The 27,098-nt window shown below is 46.3% G+C and overlaps 10 protein-coding genes across 10 annotated transcripts; 4 read left to right on the top strand and 6 right to left on the bottom strand.

Moving 5' to 3' along the window:
- Positions 1-376: 376 nt before the first annotated feature.
- N7446_009042 (uncharacterized protein) lies at positions 377-2,444 on the top strand (the record flags this gene model as incomplete). Its single annotated transcript, XM_058517787.1, has 6 exons — positions 377-619; positions 669-921; positions 996-1,142; positions 1,194-1,423; positions 1,477-1,517; positions 1,568-2,444. 6 exons carry the CDS (start codon positions 377-379, stop codon positions 2,442-2,444), a joined length of 1,791 nt encoding a protein of 596 aa, XP_058368575.1.
- A 1,272-nt stretch (positions 2,445-3,716) lies between these two features.
- N7446_009041 (D-alanine--D-alanine ligase family protein) lies at positions 3,717-4,931 on the top strand (the record flags this gene model as incomplete). Its single annotated transcript, XM_058517786.1, has 3 exons — positions 3,717-4,085; positions 4,142-4,729; positions 4,791-4,931. 3 exons carry the CDS (start codon positions 3,717-3,719, stop codon positions 4,929-4,931), a joined length of 1,098 nt encoding a protein of 365 aa, XP_058368574.1.
- Positions 4,932-5,547: 616 nt separating this feature from the next.
- Positions 5,548-8,667, bottom strand: N7446_009040 (uncharacterized protein; the record flags this gene model as incomplete). The annotated part of the gene is made up of 2 exons (XM_058517785.1): positions 5,548-5,602; positions 6,608-8,667. 2 exons carry the CDS (start codon positions 8,665-8,667, stop codon positions 5,548-5,550), a joined length of 2,115 nt encoding a protein of 704 aa, XP_058368573.1.
- Positions 8,668-10,994: 2,327 nt separating this feature from the next.
- Positions 10,995-12,812, bottom strand: N7446_009039 (trehalose-6-phosphate synthase). The gene is made up of 5 exons (XM_058517784.1): positions 12,489-12,812; positions 12,061-12,430; positions 11,641-12,011; positions 11,205-11,547; positions 10,995-11,084 (listed from the first exon to the last, which is right to left on the bottom strand). The coding sequence occupies exons 1-5, from the start codon at positions 12,772-12,774 to the stop codon at positions 11,033-11,035; spliced, it is 1,422 nt and encodes a 473-aa protein (XP_058368572.1). The 5' UTR covers positions 12,775-12,812; the 3' UTR covers positions 10,995-11,032.
- Positions 12,813-15,317: 2,505 nt separating this feature from the next.
- Positions 15,318-16,045, bottom strand: N7446_009038 (uncharacterized protein; the record flags this gene model as incomplete). The annotated part of the gene is made up of 3 exons (XM_058517783.1): positions 15,318-15,497; positions 15,616-15,805; positions 15,894-16,045. The coding sequence occupies 3 exons, from the start codon at positions 16,043-16,045 to the stop codon at positions 15,318-15,320; spliced, it is 522 nt and encodes a 173-aa protein (XP_058368571.1).
- Positions 16,046-17,016: 971 nt separating this feature from the next.
- On the top strand, positions 17,017-17,457 carry N7446_009037 (uncharacterized protein; the record flags this gene model as incomplete). The annotated part of the gene is made up of 2 exons (XM_058517782.1): positions 17,017-17,080; positions 17,129-17,457. 2 exons carry the CDS (start codon positions 17,017-17,019, stop codon positions 17,455-17,457), a joined length of 393 nt encoding a protein of 130 aa, XP_058368570.1.
- Positions 17,458-18,157: 700 nt separating this feature from the next.
- N7446_009036 (caleosin family protein) lies at positions 18,158-19,362 on the bottom strand (the record flags this gene model as incomplete). Its single annotated transcript, XM_058517781.1, has 6 exons — positions 18,158-18,268; positions 18,321-18,413; positions 18,484-18,645; positions 18,703-18,927; positions 18,983-19,251; positions 19,356-19,362. The coding sequence occupies 6 exons, from the start codon at positions 19,360-19,362 to the stop codon at positions 18,158-18,160; spliced, it is 867 nt and encodes a 288-aa protein (XP_058368569.1).
- Positions 19,363-20,870: 1,508 nt separating this feature from the next.
- N7446_009035 (putative amino acid transporter) lies at positions 20,871-22,613 on the top strand (the record flags this gene model as incomplete). Its single annotated transcript, XM_058517780.1, has 1 exon — positions 20,871-22,613. The coding sequence occupies one exon, from the start codon at positions 20,871-20,873 to the stop codon at positions 22,611-22,613; it is 1,743 nt and encodes a 580-aa protein (XP_058368568.1).
- Positions 22,614-23,994: 1,381 nt separating this feature from the next.
- On the bottom strand, positions 23,995-24,715 carry N7446_009034 (Ras family protein; the record flags this gene model as incomplete). Its single annotated transcript, XM_058517779.1, has 2 exons — positions 23,995-24,588; positions 24,647-24,715. The coding sequence occupies 2 exons, from the start codon at positions 24,713-24,715 to the stop codon at positions 23,995-23,997; spliced, it is 663 nt and encodes a 220-aa protein (XP_058368567.1).
- An 884-nt stretch (positions 24,716-25,599) lies between these two features.
- N7446_009033 (uncharacterized protein) lies at positions 25,600-26,894 on the bottom strand (the record flags this gene model as incomplete). Its single annotated transcript, XM_058517778.1, has 7 exons — positions 25,600-25,700; positions 25,759-25,913; positions 25,968-26,111; positions 26,167-26,331; positions 26,397-26,597; positions 26,652-26,771; positions 26,827-26,894. 7 exons carry the CDS (start codon positions 26,892-26,894, stop codon positions 25,600-25,602), a joined length of 954 nt encoding a protein of 317 aa, XP_058368566.1.
- Between the last annotated feature and the right edge of the window lie 204 nt (positions 26,895-27,098).

The following is a 27,098-nucleotide window of genomic DNA, read 5'->3' as shown; positions in this document are numbered from 1 at the left end:
TGATTCAGGATTGCAATCACACTTCAACTTGTTCCAACTTACCCCGCGAGACCCCGGCATACTTTCCTTAGCTGCAGAGTTAAATGTTCATTCAACACCTGTTGTGAAAAGCGACATTGTATGTAGCCCTCCAATAAACTATATGACGTCAGATACCTCCCGCCATGAAGAATGTAGCAGCTCACTCTGAGCTCTTATGGATCATCATTACCTCATCAACCGGTAGAGGAAATCTTGGGCAAATCTACTTTCATGTTATGTACATCGTGAGCTCTTAAATATGTGCCAGATCCTGCGTCTGACAGATAGGAGCACCTGGGACTGATGTTAATTTGCCTTCTGGATTTATTTGTCAATAAATCATCACATTCCGAAAATGTGTTCCTCGACGTCTCATATTGATCTCTTGATCGTTGGAGCGGGGCCAGCAGGCCTCACAGCTGCATGTTGGGCAGCGCAATACAAGATGTCGACTCGGATAATTGATCAAAAAGGAGATCGCACCAAAACGGGCCACGCGGATGGGATACAAAGCCGGACTCTAGAGATACTAGAAAGCTTTGGTATCGTCGATCCAATTTTAAAGCAGGGGATCCACGATGTCGACATGTCCCACTGGGTAAGTACTAGGCGTGGATTCAAATAACCATTCACCACTGACTGGTTAGACAACAAACAACGAAACCGGGAATATAGAGCGACGCAGGAGGTACGAAGCAGATACTGGGCAAAGATCGAGATTTGGGCAAATACTGCTCAACCAAGGGGCTGTGGAGCAAGTCTTTGTTGACCATTTGCATAAAAAGAACGTTCGCGTGGAGAGGCATAAAGCGGCTGAATCTTTACATTTCTCTCCTACCGCTGATGACGACACACAACAATTTCCGGTCGTTGTGGGAGTAAGGTGTATTGGAAATAATGGTATGTAGTCATTGCGTGGTTTTCTTGCCAGTAAGAGTAGTGACTCTAAATGGTGGGCTAACCATGTGGTCTAGGAGAGAAAGAAACTATACACGCGCGCTATCTTATTGCATGCGATGGCGCACACAGCTGGGTCAGGAACCAGCTAGATGTCCAGACCGATACAGTGTCCGAAGACTCAACCTGGGGAGTGCTAGACATAGTGCCCATAACTGACTTCCGTTTGTTTTACCTCCCTGCGCATGGAACCCTCAATTGACTAGGTATTCCAGCCGATATCCGCCAAGCCTGCTCAATACACTCTCAACCTGATGGAAGCATCATGACCGTGCCTAGGGAGAACAGACTTGTTCGATTTTACATTCATCTTCGAGGGGAGATGAAAGAAGAAGCCATGCAACACCCCAGCCGTTCTCCTCGAACGATGGTAGAAATGGCCGAGGGCCTAATGAAGCCGTATAGTTTGACGTATAATTATTGTGACTGGTGGTCTATTTATCCAGTAAGATTGCATGTCCACTTACAAGTATTCTTTTGCTGATGATAAGATTAAAGATAGGCCGACGCCTAGTCAAGCAATACAGACCCCATGAACGGTAAGTAGTAGATCTCGTAAGATACAGGCAATTTACTTACTGCCTTCTAGCGTGTTTCTCACTGGTGATGCTGCACACACCCACTCTCCAAAGGGAGGGCAGGGCATGAATGTATCAATCCAAGACTCATATAACCTCATATGGAAACTGGGAGCAGTTATCACCAATGGTGCGGACCCCACTATCCTAGGAACTTATGACACCGAACGGCGTCCGGTCGCCAGGCAGCTGATGGATCTGGATACCCGACTTGTACAAGCATATGAGAAGGAGGAGAAAGATATTTCAAAAGGAATTTACGAAGTCCGCGAGCAATATGCTGGATTTATGGCAGGGGTCGACGTGGCATATACTCATAGCATCTTGATTACCGAGGGAGGAAAAGACGGTGATTCAAACCTTGCAAGCAATATAACATTGGGCATGCGTTTACCATCTTTCCTTGTTGTTTATCTGTGCGACGGGGCGCCTTCACATTTGGCACAGAGGCTTACGAGTGACGGATTATGGAGGCTCCTGGTGTTTCCGGGTGATCTACGCCAACCGGAGAGGATGAAAGCTCTGGTCAATTTTGCGAACATCTTCAGCAAAAGCTCTTACCTCGCTCACCTACAACACATATCAGCTCCGGAATGGCGCTGCCATATCATTGAATTGCTTCTCATACAGTCATGCCCCAGGAGCGCAGTCAATCTGCTTGATCTTCCAGAGCTCTTCCACCCGTTTGATGATACTATGGGGTGGGACTACTGGAAGGCGTTCGCTGATGATAGGGATCAAGCTTACAAAGGATACGGCATTGATAAGGGAGGATCAGGTTGTCTCGTACTGTGTCGGCCGGATCAGCATGTCGCATGGATAGGTAGTATGGAGGACACGTCTGGCTTAGAGAGTTACTTCTCAAGCATTTTTGGACCGTTGAGATGAGAGAAAAGCGGGGATAAAACGATGGACCTGAGTGTCTTTGGACAGTACCAGCAGCCATGGCAAGAATTAGGAATCCAGTTTAGTTAATATGGCACCTAAAAAAGAACCCAACTGTGTCCGAAGCGCACCTGGCGTATCAATCAGCAAAGCACATACGACACTGTCAACCTCACAAAAGGATTGTCAGTCTGCGAATAGAGCCTGCAAGATCATTATTTTCAGTCATCGTTGGTAGAGAAAAGACGTCTCGGGGTATATAGATGTTTTGGAAGGGTGACTATATGGGATTGGAGAACGGCAACATGCGTGTCTAACTTTGCATACCTCCTGCTCGGTGACTGATTCTTCATACGCGCATATATGCCACCGAAGGACTGCATGGACATGTGGGGCTGAGATAGAGAATTGAATGACTTCGAGGATGCTCTGAATTATTGTTGCGAGTTGGAAATTGGTTTGTTCAGCTTCGGCATGTTGAAAAATCATGTTCGTGGTACGACATGCTTCTTCTTCCCTAGTAAAAAGTTGAGCTGTGCTAATGGACTGGGTTCTTTTCGTTTGTTTCGCGGTGTCTGCGCTCAGTTTGTGTCTGTCGTCTCTTCTGTCATTGGCGGTATTGTATGGCTGCCGTGTGATTTCATTCAGATTGCTTTGCTTGCTCGGCGCTGACAGTTGCGGCGCCACGGCTGTCATTATGTGTAGTTCCAATATGGGTTATTCAAATGTGTATGAATATATGTGGGGTTGTATGCCCTCTTTCTAGTTGCTCTAAATAAATAGTAGTGCAAGTACTGGCCGTTTCGAATCGATGATGGCGGTAAAAAATCGACCGACTAGGATCGTAAATTAGCTACAGTAAGCAAAGAAGTAAATGTGTGCAGAGAAATGTCACGGTCTACTGTCGCCTAGTCAATTTAGTGAATTCAGTTGTCACTGTCTAGGAGAGAGGATATGTCGGTATATTCACAAAGTAGTTTTCCTGACGGAAATTTACGCTTCGGTATACCGTCACGTCATCACTATATAATTTCCCTGCATTCAATGACAGGAAAACAAGTCAAAGCAGGAATGCGAGTCATGACGTTTGACTTTATTTTTGCGCAAATATTGAAGATTTAAAACAACATGTTCTGTGCTCAGAATACTTCGCTCATGTCTAACTCAATCGCCATTCCAACATTGGTTTTGGCAACGATAAAGTTAGTACTAAGTTGATGATAAGCCAGCGATTGCTCTAGCCGCGGCCCCATTCACTTGCTTTTCAGTCACAGGATGGACGGTGTGCGTATGTCTTGCCTCAATATAGCTCTGGTCTTCGAGCAAAGGTCGTCCTACCTTCAACTCGGTTATTCAGAAGAGCAGTGCGCGGCTCTCACCCACGATGATGAAATCGATGCTGTCAGGACTACACTCGAGCGTCTGGGTCACCATGTCACGCTGGTACCTGGCATTCAGTTTCTGGTCCAGCTACTAGCTGCAGGAAAGGATAAGGGCTGGGATTTGGTATTTAATATGGCGCAAGGGTTTCATGGTTCTGCGAGGGAGTCGCAGGTGCCGGCGGTCTTGGAAGCGTACCAACTTCCTTACACATTCAGCGATGCTGCGACAATGACATTGTGCCAGAACAAGCCAATCACTAAGGTACCAAGGGGAAATCCCAGGTGTTTCAATTCAGTCTATTTAATGCATGAAAGCAGATTATCCTAGATCGTCATATGATCCCTAATGCGCCTTTTACCGTGATCCCCATGCTGGACGGCGCGGCGGACTTCCCTGAGCATTTCGCAGCACTGCCATCTTATCCGCTATTTGTCAAGCCGGGCACCGAAGGTTCCTCGAAAGGAATCGAAGGTTTCAACAAAGTGAAAAACCTTGCGGAATTAAAACTGGCCGTACGGGAATTAGCTCACAAATTTCCGAGCCAGGATATCCTTGTGGAATCCTTTTTGTCGGGCCGGGAATTTACAGTGAGCATACTGGGAACGGGGCTGCATAGCCGAGTGATAGGTATCAGAGAGCATATCTGGCAAATGTCCCCCGATCACAGCAACAAGAATGGTTACCACACCAATCGTGCGCTGGATTTTGCTAGCAGAGAGAGCAAATCTAGCAACGGAGGTAAGATTTTATTGTATAACGATTCGCACGACATGGACGAACCGCAAATCAAAGCTGCCTGTCAGGTTGCTTTACATACTTGGAAAGCCTTCAACTGTCGTGATAGTGGGCGTGTCGACATTCGCTTTGATTCAGACAAGCCAGGCGCTATCCCAAACGTATTAGAGGTAAGTATAACAATCCTCATGATATCCGACGAAAAGTACTCATGTATTCATGGTTATGTAGGTGAATCCTATCGCTGGCCTTCTTCCAGATCATTCGCCACTACCAGCGACGGCGAAGATAAACGGCCTGTCCTTCAAGCAACTTTTGTCTGAAATTATTGGAAGTGCACTTCAAAGAACGCCTTATAAAAATGTTCGGTAAGGCTTGAAGGCAGTCCGAATGCTAAAAGCATACTTGGTGGGAAAACACATCGATACGAGACGACATCCCGGTTTATATCCTTGCCAGACGCTGGGAAAGTTTTCATAAAAAGTAATAGGAGCCAATTTTCCTGGTTGCGCTTCGCTTTCCACGGAATAAAGAGCGATTCTGAAGCGTTGATGGAACCAGCCAAGTCTGTTACCCGTTATCTTGGAAATGCATGACATCGAGCGGCGGCCTGCCGTAAGGGAGCTGTTGGTTATGGATTCCCTTTTCGCGCAAGCACATGAGGAAGACGGAAGTAAGGAAGTAACACTTGATGCGGAATTATAAAAATCTGTAAACAGTACGCTGGATACATGGCGAGGGTTGAGGTGTCCTAGTCTCAAAAGTTACTTTGGTTGCTGGAAACAGAAATCTAGGGATTTAAGCCATACAAGCAACATCTAATTGGGCATTCCTCTATAGTATTTCTTAGTTAGTTACCATTGTGGTTGGATGCCTACAGAATTGGCCTAGGGGCTTACCAGTGACGGATTCATGGAGGCTCTTGGTGTATCCAGGTGATCTACACGAAAATGTATGCTGCAGGCCCAATCCTTTTCAGCATACGTTTTCATCCAGCGCCCTCGCCCAGTCGACTCACAACAGACAGAGGCCCCCGAAAGGCGCTGTCATATCAATTAGTTAGTACATTCTAATAGAGTAAGGCCCGAGAAGCGCAATCAATCTGCGAGAAGTTCAAAACTCGATAGGCCCACATTGTATAGCCTGCCGAAGCCTTTTGAGTATATCTTCTCGAGCCCATTGACAATGTACGTTTGCGCCTCGGGGATGAGGTCCACACCATTATTACAGCCTCTAGCATCAGTAGAGCGTCTAATGCTGATATTAGTCTAAAAAGTCTTCTCGACAGTATGCCAGAGAACGAACTGTTCATTCGTATGAAATATGCATCTCCTGGTCGAATTTCCAGTCGTACCACCTAGTTAAGGTTAATGAAACTGGATTGACAAGATGGCCAGGAGGCCAGGGGCTCGGTCCAGGCAGACATGCTGTTCAGACTTTGGCATGGGCCCAAACAGGTATGAAGGTTTCATGGCGACAAGCGATATCAAAAATTACGCGGATATACCAGGGTATGGATCATGATTCGAGTGTCTTCCGCGGTTTAGCGGATAGGATTGTGTTCCGAAATTTCTCAACTTCTCAGCTTCTTCAGGTCTGTGAAGACGGCCCGAAACTATACGTTCTCGTCATAGGTAACGCATCAGTTTCATCCTTCGGAGTGAATATCGAAGTTGTACGCGATAGAATGTCCCCCTCAATCACCGGGGACACAGGGGCCGCGGGTTGAGGACTGGTGACACTACGGTTCATATAGACCGTTCATAACGTGATCTGACCAACTTCTCTGACAAGGCTGCCATTGAGAAGCAGCTCTAGATGACGTAGTCAAGACATTTCTGTCAAGGCAAGACAACGTGCAGTCTGAGTAAATATTTCAAGGATGTGGACAATCACACTTTTCCTTCCTCCTGAGCTAGAAAAGGAGAAGAGGTAAATATTCTGCCAAAAAGCATGCATGATAGATGAAACGGCCATCTTAATGTACTTTATTTATGATTCAATATGAGTCTTGTCAAGCCCCCATCCACTTCCAAAGGACTTGCAACAACTTGTCCCGGTGGACCGGTTTTGCGATATAATCATCCATTCCCTTAGCAATATATGTCTCCATATCTCCCTTTAGCGCATTTGCCGTGAGGGCAATGATAGGCACGTCGACGCCCATAGCTCTGATCTGCGACGTCGCTCCCAGTCCATCTAGCACTGGCATGCTGATGTCCATGAGGACCACATTGTATGACAAAGGCGTCTGCTTGACATGTCGAACGGCCTCCTCCCCGTCCCATGCTACATCGATGCGCTCAAAATTCAGACTTTGAAGAAGCTTGAGCATTACCATGTGGTTGACAAGATTGTCCTCGACAAGTAAAATATGCTTGCGTGGCGCGATCTCCCGCACTTTGTTCAAAAGGTCCTTTGTATCGTCGGTTGGAGGTATTATAGGCTTCTTTTTTGAATACCCTATGTCTGCGCGACCCATTCTGGCCGTGAACCAGAACACGCTGCCTTTGCCTTCTGGACCAGGCCTATAGCCCACTGTGCCGTCCATAAGCTCCGCTAAACTCTTGCATATAGAAAGACCAAGGCCAGTGCCTTGGTACTTCTGGGCCTCCGAGTCGGCAAATCGCGTGAAAGGGGTGAAGAGAGTATTGATAGCACATTCGGGAATCCCAACTCCAGAATCTGCAAACTCCGTCGTAACTATGTATGCCTGTGGATCTGATTCGTCGAGTGAGAAAGTAGCAGAGAGCCGAATATAGCCGGATTCCGTATATTTCACCGCGTTTCCAAGCATATTCTGAACGACTTGACGATACCGTAAAGGGTCGCCACGCACAACTTTAGGTAAGTCGGGTTGGAACCAACAATCAAGAACAACCCCAGGTTTTAAGAGAGACCTGCAGTTGCGCATGACAGCATCTAAGATGCTCTTGATATCCACGATATCAGAGCAGAGAGAAAAAGAACCGGAGGAGAGCTTCGAGTAGTCGAGAACGTCGTTGATAATCTGGAGCAAAACCGACGTTGAATCCTCAATGATCGAAGCATATTCGAGTTGCTGGGCGGTAAGGTCGGTGTCCTTCATCATCGCGAGCGCAAGCTGCATACCGTTCATGGGGGTCCGGATCTCATGGCTCATGTTTGCCAAAAAATCTGTCTTCATCTTCGACGACTCCTCGAAGGCTGCGACCATGCGTGTCTCCGCCGCCTTCCGTTCCGTGAGGTCACGCGTGACCTTGACAAAGCCAACGTGGCGACCAAACTGAAAAATGGGCGTAATCATCACGTTGGCCCAGAAACGAGATCCATCTTTTCGATACCGCCAGCCTTCATCTTCCATTCGTCCTTTCTGTAGAGCCAGACGTAGACCCCTACCTGGTTTATCTCTATCGCGGTCCTCAGGACTGTAGAAGATAGAGAAGTGCTTGCCGACGATTTCCGAGGGAGTGTATTGTTTTAGGATGGCGGCGCCAGGGTTCCATGTAGCGATGTTGCCCTGGGTATCAAGCATGAAGATGGCGTAATCTTTCACAGTATCGACAAGGATCTTGTATGTTTCGTTTGTGTAAGCGTGCTGTTCATCAGTCGCTACCCAGTGATGTTTCGAAGTGCTTTGGGCCTCCAATATGACATAGATCAACGACGACTTCTCGAAAACCGGCGTTATGCGAAGCTGATAAATCGAGTTTTCGTTTTGGACGTGTATTTTCTCCATGACTTGAACCTCTTTCGAGGTGATAGCTGCACGTAACGCCCCGTACAGAGTCGGGGTGTCAGGCGCCGGGATGGTGTGGACCGGAAGGTTGCAGGCACAAGTGCCTATCATTACATCCCTAGATTGACCCGAAAAGGTACAATGACTGTCTGAAACCTCCACGACACACAGATCTTCATCGAGAATCAAGGTAGGAATCGGGGTATAACGATAGATCCGACCCAAGGCAGCGTCGAACCCTGGGCATCTGTTCTCGTGTGGAATCTCCGTCTCTATCTTCTTCTCCTGTTCAGAGTTCGAGCTCCGATTGGAGGCTGCCGGTGCCGTTATCTCATCTCTTAGAGACTTCGTGACAAGAGGCTGGTTGACTAGCGTGCCCGTATCGTCCATGGTAAGAGCCGAAAGACCGCTAGTGAGAGCCCGTGCCATCCTTGCTATGCATCTTCGAACTAGCAGTTGGTATTGTTATACCGTGTGAATACCGTGAGCAGAATAGGCTATGTCTCAAAACCGAAAATAGAGTGAAGATAGAGAGCAAAAATAGAAAAAGAAAAGGGGTCAGTGAGCAGCGTATCTGGGCGATGATATTTTCGCACAAGACGTATTTACCAGAGGGTAGACCAGTAGAGGATAGGCTGACTGGATCTGAGCAAAGAAGAGAGCGAGACAGATAGAGGGCGGGCTGCAACGGTGGAATGCGGTGTGTGGTGTGCATGATCGGTGGGGCACGGCAGAGGGCAGATATTCTCGGGGATAAGGGATAAGAGTGACATCATCCAGTTATACCTGCTAGCATTACCCACTTGGTTATAAGTGGATGGCTCACTCTTCCGGAGAACGCCCAATTACAGGCAATACCAGGAACAGATCAGCCTCAATATTCTACAGGTCTATTGTGGAGGCATCACCTATCACGTGCCGTTGCGCTTAGAAAGTTGAGTCCTGCTACATAGACAATTTCACATTCTGAGACGGTCCTGTCGCACCACAGAAAGTAGGATCTCAGAAAAGGTTGTGTGGTTCGACCTTAATGACGCTCAAGAGAAACGGTACCTATGACGAGAAGACTATGTACCGAGCAGGAGAGAATCTTACCAGGTGGTTAGATGTGTCTGTTTACACGGAAGATTCCATCAGTTTCTGCGAAGAATTACGGTACTATAGCAAAGACCCAATTATCGTTAGCAGTGAATACCGTACAGCGAAGCACAGCAAGAGGACAACGATGTGGTTGACAATATTGCGAAAAATTATCGTGTTGTGTACCGAGTGGTAAATAACCTGAACCGATGGATAGATCCAGCGGGATCTCCTGAGGCCCCTCCCACAAACACCGAGCGACTGATCAATCTCTTTCTCTGAGGGCTTTGCGCTGTCGATCGTTCCCCGTAAAAGAAGACATCCTCGCCGGTTTGATGGATAACTTATACGTTTTCAACACGTTTAAACCACTAGTTCGCAGGACTGTACCTTGGACCAAGGAGGTCCGCCAGTCCATCGACAACCGTAAGACATCACCCACCGTCTCGTTTAATCCACACAAAACAAGCTACAGGAGGTGAAGCGTAACCATAACGTCATGGAGAGAGACTCCGTAAGGAGCGCAGGCCATAAACCACAACTCGAACGGCTCCTACCAACAGCCCGAGCCAGATGATGGGCTGCGTGGCAACATGTTGTGTCCCTACCAATGACCAGTGTACATTCAAGCGGGAGTGCCCGTACATTCATGCACAGCTCCTTTGTCCGTGCGCTGGGAAGGCGGACAGGAAAGGAGGCACCATCAGGAGCCCAATTGCGCGAAGATGAACAATGATTGATTGAGGATTCGTAATCACCCAACTGGCTTTATTTTTAGCTCCCTCTTCTTGTGTTCACAATGAACAGGAGGAATTTAGGACACGAACTTTACTCTCGCCACAGAGGGGTTGGAGCCCGAGCCAATTCTGTTTGCGTGGTATATCAATATATCTGTAGTCATAATTTGCCCCTCTGGGAGATGTTAGACCATATTGTCATCAACCACAACCTTCAAGCTTTTACTATTTTCCCAGAAAGTACGAGTGGTAGTTTTAGATCAATCTGTGCTTTTTTGATAGCTTTTCTTCGAGATCGAGAAAGGTGCGATCTATTAAGTAAATTGCATACTGGTAGCTCGGGAGCGCCTTTCCACCTTGGTTGAACTGTACATAAAAGTATGCAACGGTGAGTAGATAAGTATAATATGTAAAGATACTATTTCATTGCGGTACGAACCAGCTTTGAATGACTGCACCGTAGGAAGTAGAGAACCCTACAAGGCTCTAGTAGAAACATTTGTTGTTTTAAGCGAACGTCATGGTCTGATAGGGCTTTAAAGATAACACGATTGTAGGTAAGTCTCTTTTAACGATCGGATCGAGGTCTCGGAAGCTAAATTCACGGAGGGCGCTCTTAATTTCATAAGTCAAATGTTTCGCACGCAAGTGTCCTGCTGAAGATTGCGCCAAATTAAAACAGCGAGCCTGTTTCGGGCATCACTCAGTGGACCAAAACGTAAATATCGAGAACGTGGTCTAGTCTATCAATACGGAACATTACACTGCACTGGTGTCTACCGATAGCGTCCACATCCTCGCTAGAATGCTCATGAATCTGGACGTTAACTTGACTGACCTGCGAGAGTTGAATATATAAATGAAGCAGTGCTACGTTCCGACCGCGCCAGTTGCAGTGTCAACGACCATTGAAACTACTCTAAAAGCTATCTATTTCTCTATTCCCGCAGTCTCATCAAATCTCCAAGGAACGTCTCGGTCCATTTCGTACTGAAGGAAATGGTTGTTAGCTTCGCTAATTACTAGACCTGACGGACTTCTGGTGGGAGATGAGGATGTTGGGAAGACGGGAGCGTGAAAAGAAGGGGAAATAAAAAGGAAAAAACTAACCTAGTGTTAGTGGTGACGAAACTCCGCAACTCTTCATACATTTTCTTCCTGTCTTTCTCCTCCATTGTAACAGCCTCGTAAAGTGCATTCGAGAGCCCATCTGCATTAGAAGGATTGAACAACAGACTGCCGTGTTTCATGAAGGCTGCTGCACCGGTAAATTCAGAGAGTACCAATACGCCGTGTCGGGCCTCTTGACAAGCGACGTACTCGGAAGCAACAAGGTTCATCCCGTCCCGGCGTGAAGTGAGAAGACAGACATCAGACACCGAGTACAGAGCTGTAAGCTCCGCAAAGGAGACTGAGCGGTGGATGTAAAGCAATGGTGTCGATTGGGGTGTAGCTGATTACTTTTAGCATGAGATCCATAGATTTGCCAGATACCAATCCCGGAACTTGCAGGTATCGAGTCGGATGGATTTCCGGAGCCACTTACCATACTTGCCAGTGATTTGGCCCACAAGCTTGCTCACTTCTGCCTCTAGCTCCTGGTACTTCTTGACATCTTCACGACTCGGAATGGCGATCTGAATTAACACAACCTTGTCGCTCAATTCGGGGTGTTCATCGAGAAAGACTCGGAAGCCTTCCATTTTTTCAGGCAAGCCCTTTGTATAGTCCATGCGATCCACGCCAATGATGATCGTTTTATCCTTATATTGCGCCTCGAGCTCTTGAATTCTAGTCTGAACCTCAGGTTCCGCGATTGTATCAGCGAATCTCCCACAATCAATCCCCACGACGTATTTATCAAAGCGAATAGTACGACCGTTGTAGTGGATATTGCTGCCTTCAACTCCAGCTCCACTGATAAAGTTAGCCACTTGTCATGCGAATGTCACTTCCTGAGTCTTACAGGTGAGAGCCGCAAGCGCCAGAAAAGTTCGCCTTGTACTCGTCCGTATGGAAGCCAATGATGTCGCTACCAAGGACACCATCAAGCAGCTGTTTTTGAACAGGAAGGCCTCTCCAGAAGTCATCTGCTGGGAAGGGAGTGTGAAGAGAAAAGCCTATAGGACACCGTTTGTTTTGCGCGCGTAGACAATCACGCAGTAATCGTGGTACCAGGAGTAAGTGATAATCGTGCACCCATATTAAGTCACCATCCGCCGCCTCCTCACTGATCCGATCAGCGAAGATCTGATTGACACGCTGGTACGCGTCCCACGTCTCGTTGTCAAAGGAAACTTCCGACTGATAATGTAGCGTGGGCCACAGAACACCATCTAATTATACCTGGTTAGTAACGTGGTAAAATAGAACCAAAAAATATAGGCCACGTACTGGAAAATCTATTATAATGATTCTGAGCCAAATTCTCCTCCAGATATACTGCAGCGGCATTTTCTTTAGCCAAGGCTTCATCAACACTACCTCTGTCCCGTTCATTGATTTCCACCCCTGGCCAGCCTAGCCACAGGTAGTCAGAATGACTCAAACCCTTTAAGGCAGTCACCAAGCCCCCGCTCGATGTAGTCACCTCGTAACTGCCGTCCTTGGGCTTGACGGAAAGTGGGAGGCGGTTTGAGGCAATTATGAGCTTCCGCTGGTTTTGAGTATGGGGCGCCATTGTTTTCAATCTCAATCAAATATTAGTGTAACTTGAATGATGTTCTTCCCCGGACGCCGATGGGAATTTGTATTCTGTAAGCCTGCTTCAGAGCTAGTATGTCGTAAAGCTTGGCATATGTCATAGAGAAAAGATCAAGTACCTTAAGTTCGTTTCAAGCATATCTTTTGGATGCAGCGAACCAATCCGAAAAAATCAAGGAACGCCAATTGAAACCTGCTCATGTTCACAGATGGATCTTAGGCCCTTTAGATGACGATATTAGCGGGATATATACAGGTTAACTGCAACCTTGGCAAGAAACTACGTATACTTGGGTTCATTTTCTTGATAACTTTTTCACATATTTCTATTCCATTGTTCGGAAGCCAGTTTGACGTTTGACGTACATTTCGACGCTCCGCTCTATTGCGATGGATGAGATCACTTAGAAGTAGATTCGCCACAACCCGCCCGAAACCCTCCATCGCCAAGAATCAAGACCGTAGATCGGCTCAGGTCTTAATACAGACAAGGCAGAAAATTACCCGATCGGGAACAAAAAGGTTACCCATACAAGGCTCGCCAAGCAACAATGTCTATAAACAACTAGTGCACATTTTGAAATTTGGCCATATACGAATCTGATGTCGGGGCCCACTTCCACAAAGTCACCTACTATGTTTAGCGCAGTTAAGCTCTGCAAAGTTTATTCGCTCACATCAGACAGGTACGGGGGAGCCTAGAGGTCTCGCTGGCCTGGAACCGATTAATCCGATAAGACTGCGAAAGCCAACGCGAAATTTTAAATATGCTTGTCCTGCTTCCGCCCTACAGTTGCTTTCAATCCAGGTGTCATTAACTTTTGTATGCCGTTTCTCCTACCGTGCAACACTGTCCGCTCACGGAAACACCTAGTAGTAGGTCCTACATCCAAGGCAAGTGGCGGCGATAGTAGCGCATGAGTATGTGTCATCTGGAGTATTATCGATCAGCTCTAAACAACTCATTTGGAGTTTGTGACCCAACCCACTAACAGGACCGTAACTGATACTAGGCTGAGGCAGCTTGATGGATATTGACGTACTTTTAACGCAGATTCCGACAAAGATGCTTCGCTAAATAGAGACGTGAGCAATTGCATGTCACTCTTTGCCAAGGATAGCACTGCGATGGGTGAGGCGGGTGGAGGGAAGGGCGTTTTAGAATGGGTCAGGAGACACGTCGTTCTATTGGTAGGTGAATAAAAGCTTTGTTTTGCAGAAAGCAGGCATCGCCAGGTTCAATTGAAGTGAGGCAATCGTAAAATAGAATATTACTAGGCTTATACGTAATCCTGCCCACAGGAGGAAGCAATCAGATACGGAGCTCAATTTTGTTATGACTGAAACAAACACATGCTCAGTGGGAAACTGCGCGAGCCGAAATATCTACTGTAGATCTATGGAGTTCTGACTTAGTTCATTTCAGCCTTGGAGTTTCGCTTATTCTGTTCCCGGGCTAAAACAGCTACCGAGAAATAAAAGTGGAAACTTATGGCCAGTTCTTTCTGTAGACAAAGTAAAATGCCTTAACCATGGACCGATCTTAGCCGGTCAGTAAAACTTATGGCCCAATTCACTATTATCTAAATACGGTTTCTACATTCAAGATTCAGTGGAAGGCATTCGGAATGCCCGTACCTGCAATACGACGGTGTACTCTAAAGAGAAGATACAAGATTCATATTTCGAGAACCCGATTAAGTACTAATGTATACGGCTTAGAAAATTCAGAGATTCATTGTGCAGCAGGTATGGTGTAATACAACGTGTCGGGTTGCTACATTTGAAATCGTATGGTTGGTAGTTTCTGCCCGGCTCTACTTATGTACGCGAGAGGACTATTATTGAGGCAGCAGTCCATGGGGCCTGTGGATGATCAATAGGTCTTCTACATTCTCTCTCCATAGAACTAAGTTGAAAGAAACTGGTTTTGTACATTGATCTATTGGTCATTGCAGCAGAGCCTGCAGGGCTCACAGCTGCATATTAGGCACTTGGTACAGAATATCGACTCTGATAATCGACCAAAAGGGGGTTGAACGCAAATGGGCCATTCTGATGGCTACAGAGCTGGACGCTACAGATGTAAGCCTTATGTTATCTCGACAGTTAGGAAACTTGAAATTGGGATGGACCAGAATCGTGATATATTGGAATTGGATAGGGTATCCGCGCCTCATCAAGGCTTCATACATGTTCAATCCGACCTACACTCACTTCATTCACGTGGCTATGATTGAGGAAGTTTCCATGTACAATCCTGAATCTCAAGGTCAGTTGAGTTCTCACATAGAAATAAAAGTGCTATCTCATATAGCTCTCCGCCGCCCAAGAGAATCAGCGCTTTTCGTTCTGACGTCGCAGGGTACGGTGGGGCTCAGTCTGTAAATTGGTTACTGTGCTCAAGTCTTATCTTCATGAGTGGAAAAGGTATAGACATATATTTATCACTCCCTAATAGATAGTACTAGCGTGGGTTAAAATTACAGGGATGGACATGGATATATCTGACGTCATCTCTCACGCTTGCGGTCGGTCAGGCTTAACAGTGCCCTTTACCTTTGCAGTCTCCGTCTCCCCCTCCCCCTTCTGACTCTTGCCGGACTCATTGATGTACGGGTTCATGGTATCGGCATTAGAAAGGCCCTGTTGCTTGAATGACATGCTTGTCGGGCCTTTAGCAGAACCCATGGCTCGAGGCTATGCAAAAGTTAGAGGCCCGGTCACTAAACAGCCTGCATCGTTGGATTGCGAGAGTAGTTTGCATCGACGCCGAAGTGATACATATGCGGAGAGAACAAAAATGGGGTTAACGAACCTCATCATGAGCAGAGGAATTGGTGTCGGAATGTTGTCGCTCAATACTCTGGTTGCCCTCCGCGTTTTGTGTATACTCTTGATTTGCTCCACGATGCTCGCCAACGGCATCATTGTTCGGCTTCTTCGTATCGCCTCTACGCCATAGGTAGATTGATAGAGGGACACCCAAAGCAATAGAGACCATTATCCTGATGAGCGTATTAGCGTTGGAAAATTGTCCGAGGATGAGATATTTCCAAAAAAAAAAAAAAAAAAAAAAAAAAAAAAAAACCTCACCATTTGGAGCTATCACCTTGTTGTTCACTCGGTTTAGTGGTTGCGAGGGATCTCCGAGCATCCTTTGGCAGAGGTGACGGAATTCTAACCCTTCTGATACAAAAAGGCCGTTGCATTGCGGGGCGCAAAAGCGGTTGGCGAACGAAGTTCATGATCGAAGACAATTTGAGGCAGCAGAGAGAGGTGTGAAACAGAGAACAAAGAAGCGTCGAGTCCAATACGCCTGAGTTAAATAAAGCCCAAGCTCTGTTGAGGTTTCATTGTGACATCATCTTCTCTCTCCAGCTTGTTTCCAGATAACAGCACCAAACTTCAAATTCAACGTATTCAAAATGATGCTCCAGACTTGATGACCAGCCTGATTTTATATTGACGCGTTGTCATTCATGACTTTCTAAAGTAAATCTCACATTACATGTTATAATAGACGAAAGTTTGAATATTTATTAAACCTTACGCGTGAATTGAGCCAGCGACGGGCCCGTCCCAGGTAGGAGGCGATCGAGAAAAAATTGCTATAAGCAAATTCCAGTCGCAATAGAAGCGGTGACACAAAAGTGGTATGAAAAGACTTGTTAAAATAAAGTGATGATTATTACCATCATGGTACCGAATAGTACTGAAGTAGAGAAAGTGGCGGAAAAGGACTCCGAAAATAACAATTACATGGTTCTTGCAGTCCTGCGGTGGCAATTGTGTGTAACATCAGCTATTATGGTCAGCTACAGAGCCAATGAGAAATTCAATTGCGGAATATCTGAAGACCTTCAAGTATCAAACTCGTCTCACTTCGTTGTCGGGCGGCTTACCTTATTGGTGGTTGAAAGTGGTAATGAAAAAATACCCCATTTCGACGAATTTCTCCGCAATTACTCGTGAATTGGACCACTCTTAGTTCTTTAATGTGGTGTTTAAGCTGGATTGTGAGAATGAATGAGTTCTTACATCATAAGATAGAGATCGAGCTTGGTATTGACGTCACCCTACACTGGTCGATACTGAATAAGTAGTGACTACGGAATGTTTTTATAAGAGTCAGAAAATAACAGAAGCATCGTTTGCCACGTCAAAAGCATTCACTATCAAAACGGCCTTCGTGACTAATTGAAATCATATAATCGATATGGCCATCAACGCTATCCGTCTTGTACGTGCGAAACCGCGCATTTCATTCGGAAACACATCGTGTAAGGTATTTGCTTCTTGAAAAACTCTTTGGCTAACAGCACATCCAGGTAACACCCCGTTGGCGAGATCCTATGCCAGCTCCGCCTCACAATCATCCAAAGTGAGCAACCCGGTTGCCAGCTCGCCAGAATCTCAAGCCATCAATAAATCTCGAGGCTTGGAAGGCCGGCATTCCGACACGCCCGATACACGCTCTACTCAGTCCCCAATTTCCTCTTCAAACAAGACGGAACTAGGCAGCGAATCTCACGAAGGTGAAGAACAAACGGCATCCGATGCACAAATCAAGAATGATCCTAGCGAGTCGGCAGAGGCTAAAAGAAAGAACGTGGAGAAGGCTAGCCAGAAGCCTATGGGGCCTGAGGATCATCAGTAGACCTTTTGATTGCTTTGTTAGCTAGGCTTAATGGGGGCATTTGGAGAGATCCTATCGTAATTGAAACGTACGCTATATAAGTCAATGCCTCATTGTACCTTATGTGAATATATGCGAGTTGTTACTTTCTAGAAGTCTGGTTGTGGGCCCTGGCTTTGTGATCCAACGCTGAATCAAGGACATGGTTGCGTCAGTCAACTGAGAAGTGAAAAGGTTAGGTTAGCGGAATGAAAATGCATACACAGGTAGGACAGGTTACTGATTGCCGGCCAAGACGCCTCGATCGGTGAACAGCGTTTACGGCTAGAACGGAGTATTTAGTACCAATACATGTACAAATTTGGGGCAAAGTAAAGTTTCAAGTTTGATAGTCAGTCATACGAACTAGTCTTACTCGCTCCTCGCCCTATTAATCCGCAGTCGGCATGCCTTTGTACGCAAAATATGAATTACACGGGGTAGAAAGACGGACCGGACCATTCATGGGTTTCTGAAAGAGCAACATAATTCCTCTCCGATTATCGAAAGCACGTTACTTTCGTGTCCTGACTAATCAGGGTACTAGTCCCTGACGATATAAAAGGATACTGAGATGTACTGTTTGAAGCCCAACCTGTGTGTTCACACTTTTTGTGGCCTAACGGTCATTTTGGGTTGACAGCCCCATTGTGACAAACTCCACTGCCATCTACCACTTTGACTATTGGAACATTTTCGTCCCTCCGATAAACCCATCGCCTCCTAAACCCCAGCCCTGCGCCCAGCCAGTTGGAGTCTGTCTTGCTTCGCGAATTCGCCAGAATAATGACCCCTAGCAGATATTAGCCGTGTCATCACGCATCGCCAATAATTGGCTGTCATACATCATATACTGCCCGTAAATCCTCTTTGTAGACTTTGCTGTCCTTCTGAATTAGGAGCCAAGTTGTCCCCCATTCAAACAAGGCTGCGCTCCACTGCGCAATGATCAGTACTAAAGCAAACCAAAGCGAAAGCTTGCTACCAGGATCGAAGGATAAAGCGTACCCCAAAAGGATCAGCAACACATCGATGGCCGTGCATTAGCTGAAATAGCTCTCGAAGAGTTAAGGCGCCATCACCATCCTTATCCCATTTTGAGAATAAGTTTTCAAACAATTGCGGTATAAAGCGACCTTCTGGATCGTAGGTGCCGCTGTCCGATCCGTGCTAGGAAAATCAGCTTCATCATCGCCGCCAATGTATAGCGATAGCTTAAGAACAAACCTTCGCTTTATGGATGCTCGTCAAGTACACGCGGAAATAGGGATCGGGGAACCACGAGTATGCCAGGCGTGTGGGGTACGAAAAGTTGACGTTGATAATAAAGGTCGCAAGGATCGAGAAGATAATATTAAAACCTAGTTCTCGAAACCCGTTGTATGTATCCCAAGGGAAAATCATCCCATCGCCATCGCGATCCCAGAAAAGAATGTGTTGTTGAAGAGGTGTCTTCATTTCGTTAGCATTAAAACGGCGCCAATGGCCACAATCGCAAAAATCATACGTAGCCGTCATTTTTCCTCGCCCATTCAAGGTCGCCCTCGGGTTTTTCCACAGACACTGCTGCATTTGCTCGCGCAACACCTGGGTTATCTATCTTTGCGAGGGACACAGCCAACAGCCGCCTGCTCGTAATATAGCTATTCTTCGCAATTACCACAGTTTCATTGTCCTCTTCAGCGGTCTTGATGTTTAGCTTTCTTTCACGGGATTCCTCGGCGTTCTTAGTAGTTACTTCGGGCATCGTAGCGAATCGGTAGAACAGTTTCGTCGCTGGAAGATTAACAAGTTCAGGTTAAAATACGTGGCGGAGTCGGCTTTTATGTACTATCGGCGAGCATATTAACGGATATCTAGATGGAAAGCAGGGAACTTACGTAGCATGTGACGATAGAGAATTGGCAGGGAGGATTCAACGGCGCAACGTCATGACCCATTCTTGCTAGGATCGTGGATGATTGAGACTAATCGGAAGCCAGGAATTATCTATATGGTAGTAAGCTGGGCTCCTGATATAGCGGATCACCTTGACATTGACTTATCAGTACTTGCACTGTGAATTCTCGATACCAATAAGATAATAGGGCGTGTTGAAGATCGTGCAGGTTAATGGCGGCTGATTAGAAGTACACGTATCATAAAACTGCTGTTTGATCCATCTACTAAATAATGGAACAATCGCTTCGTGTCGTAAGAATATTGTACGTACCATGCCATCGTTAAGAGGTTCTGTCATCCTACGAACACCGTTTCCTTTCAGTCCTGTTCAATTAACTTTATTGTCTAGGCTGATACATAATGGTGGCGGTAGGACTGACTAACGTCGATAATCACCTACCTGCCAAAGAACCTTCAATACATTTTTTAAACATACTCGCGACGGCTACTACAAAGAGATCGCCTTGTAGGTCCTAGAGTCTCAATCAATTCGGTTCCATCAAGTGGTGAGCCAACTGCCAATGCGGGTAAATCTCGTATGCGATAAACCGAGATAAACCGCCAAACTTATGTATTGTCACAGCGGAAGCTGCCAATCATCCATTTGCTCCATTCCAATGGGCGGCCATTTCCCGTAAACAAGATTTGTCATTCGCTAGTGGTTCTAGATGCCGATGGCCTGTCAACTTATTCTTGGCCTGCGATATTGCGTCATGGTTGGATCATTCTCATCGCATGCAAATGCCTGCTTAAAAGGACAATGCAAGTTCAGTGATATTTTTCTCCTACTGCTTACATTTTTGGCGAGGACAGGATTCAGTCCTTCGAGGTGAATGTATGTATGGTTTTTTTATGCCCGGTGGAATCGTTTAAGTTCATGGTTCAGCAATTGAAAATAAAATGGGGCAAACCTTTTTCGGGACTAGCGAAATTGGTTACGGCCAGAAGCCTACAAAGTTGGTGTATCACCTGCCGCTAAAGATTAGCTTGACCTTCGTTGCTGCGAATATGCCGACGTCATAAATACGCCATAGACAAAGCAAGGATCCAACACAGAAAAGACATACAAATGTTACTCATACAATACGAAAAGGAGCTATGAATCCCATATTAATACTGGGCACCACGTTTCACAATGTCTGATCAGTCGAGCGACATGTAAGGGTACCGGGACGTGTTTATACAGGACAAAGTACAAACTCAGGGATCCCCATACATGAAGTAATTTTACCGTTTATATCTACGTACTGCGACAATATCTTTCGCTGACGAGACAGGTGCAGTTATAACATCAAGTCATACTAGCCCTGTTCACATGACTGTGAGCAATCAATCCGGCTCTGGTTACCAAGGATTCTCCACCGACATCACCACAATAAATCAGCGTGCTATCCACGCTCAATTACTATCGATCAAAGAGTGTTAAGCGACAAGGTATCGGCTCGGGGAACACAATGGCGGATACTCCAGCTCTAGAAAACCTCAACGACAGCGAGGCAGAGGTTGTTTCTAGGCATCTGCATCCCCGATTTACCGGGGCTTACGATGGCATCATTGAACATGATGAGGATGTGCGGGGGAAGGGAGCTGCAGATCACGATGGGAACCAACGATCCGCATTCATAGGACCTAGCCGACAGTCCTCTCTCAAATTGCAAGGAGGCGATACGCATCGTGACCTCTATCGTATCGAAGCTCGCTCGAAACGGGGCGGATTGGATCAGCGCGCAGCAACATTCTCGCACCCTCCCAGGCCAGAAATGGATGATAATCTCGATATCACGATACGCAATGAACCAGGGGCGTTTCGCCGGCAGTTCTTATGGCGAAACAAGCGTGGCTTCACCAACAAAACTGCACCGAATAGCTTCGTGGAGTTCTTAGACTTATATGGCAGATTCGCCGGTGAAAACCTAGTCGAGTCGGAAGACGAGGCAGATGCTGAAAGTGTTGGAACATCGTTTGATGAAATAGAACCGGAAAGAAGACCATTGCTTGCCAGTCGTGAAAGTTCCCAAGGGGACGCGTCAGACATGAAAACTTTCTTCACACTCCTCAAGGCCTTCATAGGAACCGGCATCATTTTCCTCCCGAAGGCGTTCCGCAACGGTGGCATACTCTTTTCATCTTTTGCTCTCGTCACAGTCTCGATAATAACAACCACCTCTTTTCATTTGCTGCTTCAATGCCGACGACAGCATGGCGGTGGCTACGGCGATATTGGAGAATCGATTTCCGGCTCGCGTCTTCGCTCCCTTATTCTCGTTTCAATTACAATTACGCAGCTTGGTTTCGTGTGTGCCGCCATTGCTTTTACTGCGCAGAACCTGCGTTCATTTGTGGAGGGGGTGGCAGCCTATAACTTCAGCACACCGTCCATTTCCACAATTATCACTCTGCAGTTAGTGGTTCTCGTGCCTCTTGCCTTTATTCGCAAAATCTCCCGACTCGGATTAGTGGCATTACTTGCAGATGTCTTCATTTTCATCGCCGTTGGCTACATATACTACTACAATATTTCGGAAATTTCCCGTCATGGCTTAGAGCCCACAGTCAAGCTTTTCGACACCAAGACATTTACCCTAACGATCGGATCATCCATATTCATGTTCGAAGGGATAGGCCTCATTCTCCCCATACAATCTTCGATGTCGCAACCAGACCATTTTGATCGCATCCTCTACATTGTCATGGCCCTTATTACTTGCCTTTTCGCTACTGTTGGGATTCTCTCATACGGGGCATTTGGCAGCCAGACAAAGATCAATATCATCAGCAATTTTCCACAGTCGGATAAGTTCGTCAATTTTATCCGGTTATTCTTCTCGCTAGCTGTTCTTGTGGGCACCCCGGTGCAGCTTTTTCCTGCTTTGCGGATCATGGAGGGAAGGTTATTCCACCACAAATCTGGTCATCGAGACCTCCTCATGAAGTGGAAGAAGAATATCTTCAGGACAGGCATTGTCGTTCTCTGTGGCTTGATTGCAGCCCTAGGCGCCAGGGACTTGGATAAGTTTGTTGCCTTGGTGGGATCCGTTTCATGTGTTCCCTTGATTTTTGTTTATCCGGCTTATCTGCATTGGAGAGGTATCGCGAATACTTGGTGGGCAAAAGGAGGAGATATGTTGATAATTACGACGGGGATTGCCTGCATGGTCTATACCACTGTGGTGACCGTGTCTCTGCAATTTAGCTGATGCCTGTATCCGCTTTTGACGTGCAAAATGCAAAACAAACGGCTGAAAACATTTAGCTAGGAAAAATGCCAGATGAAATCAACAAATCTTGATTTGATGCGCTGAATAAGTAGAACGATAGCTACTGCTGCGAGCTGCCCTCACTGACTTGCTGTAGAGAGCGGTCTCTGTAGGTTATGATCTCACTGGATCCGATACTATATCATGAATGAAGAATCTGGCGAAGAATTGTAGTCATATTGGGACGATGATTGATGATGCTGATCTCTCGTGAGAGAAGACTACATATCTCCTGAGGCATTTGTGACACCTCATGCCATCAATGTGCTACTGTCACTAGTTCCACCACTACAGTAGTTAGATCTTCAACTCAGATCTGTTTATGTTCAACTGGCTATTGGCAGCTTTGTCCTCACGTAATAGTTGTGATAATGATCAACGAGTTGATCGGGGCACGCTTGACTAAGCCTCACGACATTGGCAGTCAAGTCCCGCATATTCAGGTCTATGGAGTTTGGACTTGAGCCAATTTCGACAGCCATTCCACGGTCGTTGACTGTTTGCGTTATCGTGGTGAACGGGTTGATACATTTATCACTGCAAATGACAGATTTCGGCTCTGTATATGCGCACATATTATAGGAGTAAAAGATGTGTTATTGCTGGCACGGGGTACCACCTAGCAAGTCAAATGCAATGTCATCGAAGTCGTCAGTGCGTCTCATTGGAATGGATGAGACCACCCTTTCACGAAATATAACTTGAAACCCAACACATCACCCACATTAGAGTAAAACCTCTGTAATCTGACGGACAAAATAGCGTAGAAGCTAAAATAACCAAAAAGTGAATTGAACAAATAAAGAAGAAACACTAAATAACGGTCAGAAGCTCAAAATATTTAGTTGTACGGCCATGCTTCAACGAACTTCGCGCGGGTACCCGCACACACGACAGCAGGAGCCGAGAAGCCTATAAATACGTCCTGTACCCCCGGCAATTTGCTCTACAATGTATTTACTGGACGAGACACACGAGGGGCGGGCCAACCAGTGGAGAAACATGAGGTGCTTTTCTCGACGCCTGGTGTAGGAAACGTACCTGACTAAAGTTGCACGAGAGTTATACATTATTTTCAATTACCAGCTTCCACAGTTAACTGTACCCGTCTTGTCAATTGCGGGAAACACGGCCGCTAGGGCAAAGGGATCAGAGATAGCGTACAATAAGACTTTAGAGTGCGCGAATCACTACGAAGGTACTGTCACACCTTCAGCTACTGAATTGATTTTGGACTAGACTCGCGTCCTGCCTATTGGCCCACTGTATCTTTGCAAGGAGTCAACATACTAACAACCGGTTAAGACCCCACAGGTGTATTTTACATTACAATGCACCTACGTGCATTATATACCTTCCGTCGCTCCCTGCCCCAGAATCTCCCTGTGCTTCCCTTTGGTTGCTTCGACGCTGGGGTTGGAGGATTTGGGAGATTCTGTTCTCGAAAGCATCTGATAACATCGTGGAACGTCTTCTCTACATCTGCGTCATCCTTAGCAGATGTTTCATAGAACCAACAGTCTAGCGACTTTGCTAGCATCCGACCTTCCTTGGCGGAGACTTCACGCTGGGATTTTAAATCATTCTTAGTACCGACCAGAACAATGGGCGGACGACATGGACGCTGAGAAGGTGACTGCTGTAAAGTATCTTTTGTGCTCATATCTTGTTTCACCTCTTTGATCTGGTTGTAGTACGCTCGTACGTGAGAGAACGACTCCCGCAAGGTGACGCTGTATGCAATAATGAAAGCTTCCCCCTCGCGGATATGGGTTTCGCGGATTGCTGCATAATTTCCTCGCCCTGCGGTGTCCACTATCTCGAGAATGCAAGGGCGGTTATCAACCACCATTCGTGTGCGATATGAATCATCTAGCGTGGGTTCCAAGCCCTCAGCAAATTTGTCTAAGCAAAACTAAGTAGGACCTTAGTTAGTATCATCTTGACTGCGATAGGAGGTAAACATGACAAACCCGCGAAGCTAGTGACGATTTTCCCACATCTCCGTCTCCAACCACTACGAGGGTCAATTTATCAGTCATGGAATTTGAAGCACCCCCAGCAAAGGTTGAAACGATGAAGATGGTGTCACGGAAGATCGTGGCTGGACTCCAATCCTGAAGTCAAGCGGCCCAAGTCACATGTAATGCGTATGTCTTCAGGACTCATAGATGGTCACCAAATCTTTTCTGAAGTAGAGGATGGAGAAGAGAAAAGAAATTTGTTTCGTGCAGCATTAAGGATTTTCGCCTTTGCAACCTATAGCACGCAAAATACCTACATTAAAAGCTTTTTGGGCCTACTGAAGTTGCATTAGTGGATATCAACAGCGTGACGTCCACTTTACGTCCCACGCTTCGAGGAAGGAAGGCTGTTGACGCCATACAGGTGGATCCTCTAGTTGCTTTGCCAATGATCGCGTGGGGCTGACAGCAAAGATCAGTATCCTTTGCATCGGCAAATCCGTCATTCGAATTCTGGTCACCTTACGTCACTGTTATGGAATCGTCAACATCAAGGCCACTTTTATGTACCCTCACCTCTTCAGAAAATGATTGGCTGCTTTGAAGATAAACAACTATTGTAGTACTTTATAGCATTGGAGGGCTTGGTACAATGGGGCACTGCGAGAGGCCAATGCTACGACAGATGTAATGAATGCCTTCATGGGACCGCAGAGATGAAGACCAAAAATGCAAAATATAGAGAACGAGCTTTAATTTCGCATACTGGGAAGGGGACCACGCGAATAGGCTTGGTCTTGTTGTTTTAGGGTAACACCGCGCCTAAGAAAGTAGAAGTGACGGTGACAAAAAAGGCCTGTCAATACAATATGGGTGACGCGTTAAGGAAATTCTCCGCGCCTATATCTCATATCAATACTCACATCAACACTCAGTGGCTTTCCAAGCTTTCGCTTAGCCAACTATTTTGGTTTCCGACATAGATTATACCAGCTTTCCATTTGCGATCCACAACAATTCTCGCCTTTAATCTCCAAGGGGTAGCAATGTAGGATTTGGCCAGCTGCTTAGATATTAGCGACTCGACCTTAGCTAGGAGGGAAAGTAGCTGAAGTCCGTACAATAGAGAGAAGCATCTTTACTAGCCAAGAACACGAAGCTAGGGGCCACTTCGCTAGGCTGCCCAGGCCGGCCAAGCTGTGAATTCGAACCCCATCCCTTCATGGAGTCGGGATCTCTTGTATCAACTTGAATTGGTGTGTAAATAGCACCGGGGCTGTCGAATGCATTAGAATATGAGACATGCCAGGAAAACTGACTGCGAACTTACGCAACAGCATTCACGCGAATACCCTTCGGAACTAACTGTAGCGCTAGGGATCGGGTGAAGCCCACAATTGCGCCTTTCGTGGAAGCGTAGTCGATCATACTGCTCGAGCCACGGAACGTGACAACAGAGGTATTGTTGATAATCCTGCGTGTCTAAGTTAGCCCAAACGCTGATCAAATGAAGGCGCATTATGCCTTACGAGTCTCCCTTTGACATATAAGGGAGTGCATATTTGGTGATAGCAAACATTTGCAGGATGTTGGTTCGGAAGAGATTCTCAACCTGCCCGAGATCAGTTTGTGTGAAGTCTTTACACATATATTGTTGTGAGGCATTGTTAACAAGGATATTGATTCCCTTGAACCTGAAGCAAGAGGAAGAGTGGGGAGTCAGTGACCTAGCGCCGGATGACAGATTTCGCTTGCATACCGGTCGACATGCTCCTTAACTGCTTTTTCGCACGTTTGATTGCTTCTCAAGTCGCCCGAAATTAGCAGGCAACTGCGTCCTTCGTTTTCGATTAATTCCTTTGTTTTGTTCGCGTCTTCCTGCTCCTGTGGAAGGTAGACAATGCTGATATCGGCACCTTCCCTGGCCATCAATACGGCTATAGAACGACCTATACCTGAGCTTCTCAATGTCAGTAGATAGACCAAAGGAAGGTGTAGCACGTAGGCAACTAACTCGCCCCCAGTAATTAAGGCCTTCTTGTCTTTCAGCTTGTTTGAGCCTTCGTATTCAACGAACCCGGTGCTCGACTCAAGTTTGGAAGTCTCACTCGGCGGCGCCATATACTTCTCCAGTCTATTGTCAACTTAGCATCTATCGTAGTTGTACTTTCAGTGAGCCTAGAACTTGCCCCGGTTTGCTTTGAGCCTGTTTTGACTCGGGGGCCTGGAATGCCCCGTCTTTACCTATTTGTGACATTAGATGAAGTTTGCCTGCTGAAGAGAAATGTCTGGTAGTTATCCTGTTTCAAAGTAAAGAAAGTAAAATTGAATATAAAACAATGCGATTCGCTTAAATAAAAGGTGGCTGTGGTCAGCGCTGCGTCATTGGATAGGCGCGACTAGATTCAACCCACGCCCCCATACAAACATATGAACTCAGACTGACGCGAAATGAATGATG

The sequence above is a fragment of the Penicillium canescens genome (assembly GCF_028828765.1).
Source record: "Penicillium canescens strain IBT 15451 chromosome Unknown utg000006l_segment0_segment0, whole genome shotgun sequence".
Taxonomy (NCBI): Eukaryota; Fungi; Ascomycota; class Eurotiomycetes; order Eurotiales; family Aspergillaceae; genus Penicillium; species Penicillium canescens.
Note: the sequence above shows the minus strand (reverse complement) of the source record. Positions and strands in the feature narration are given on the sequence as shown.

What these genes read in the sequence shown, in the direction of transcription:
- N7446_009039 (XM_058517784.1), bottom strand. Translation starts at nt 12,774, where the DNA reads ATGGCGCCCCATACTCAAAACCAGCGGAAGCTCATAATTGCCTCAAAC. An exon ending in CCAAATCACTGGCAAGTATG is followed by an intron (nt 11,548 to 11,640) that starts GTAAGTGGCTCC and finishes AAAAGTAATCAG; the next exon opens with CTACACCCCAATCGACACCA. An exon ending in TTCGTCACCACTAACACTAG is followed by an intron (nt 11,085 to 11,204) that starts GTTAGTTTTTTC and finishes CATTTCCTTCAG; the next exon opens with TACGAAATGGACCGAGACGT.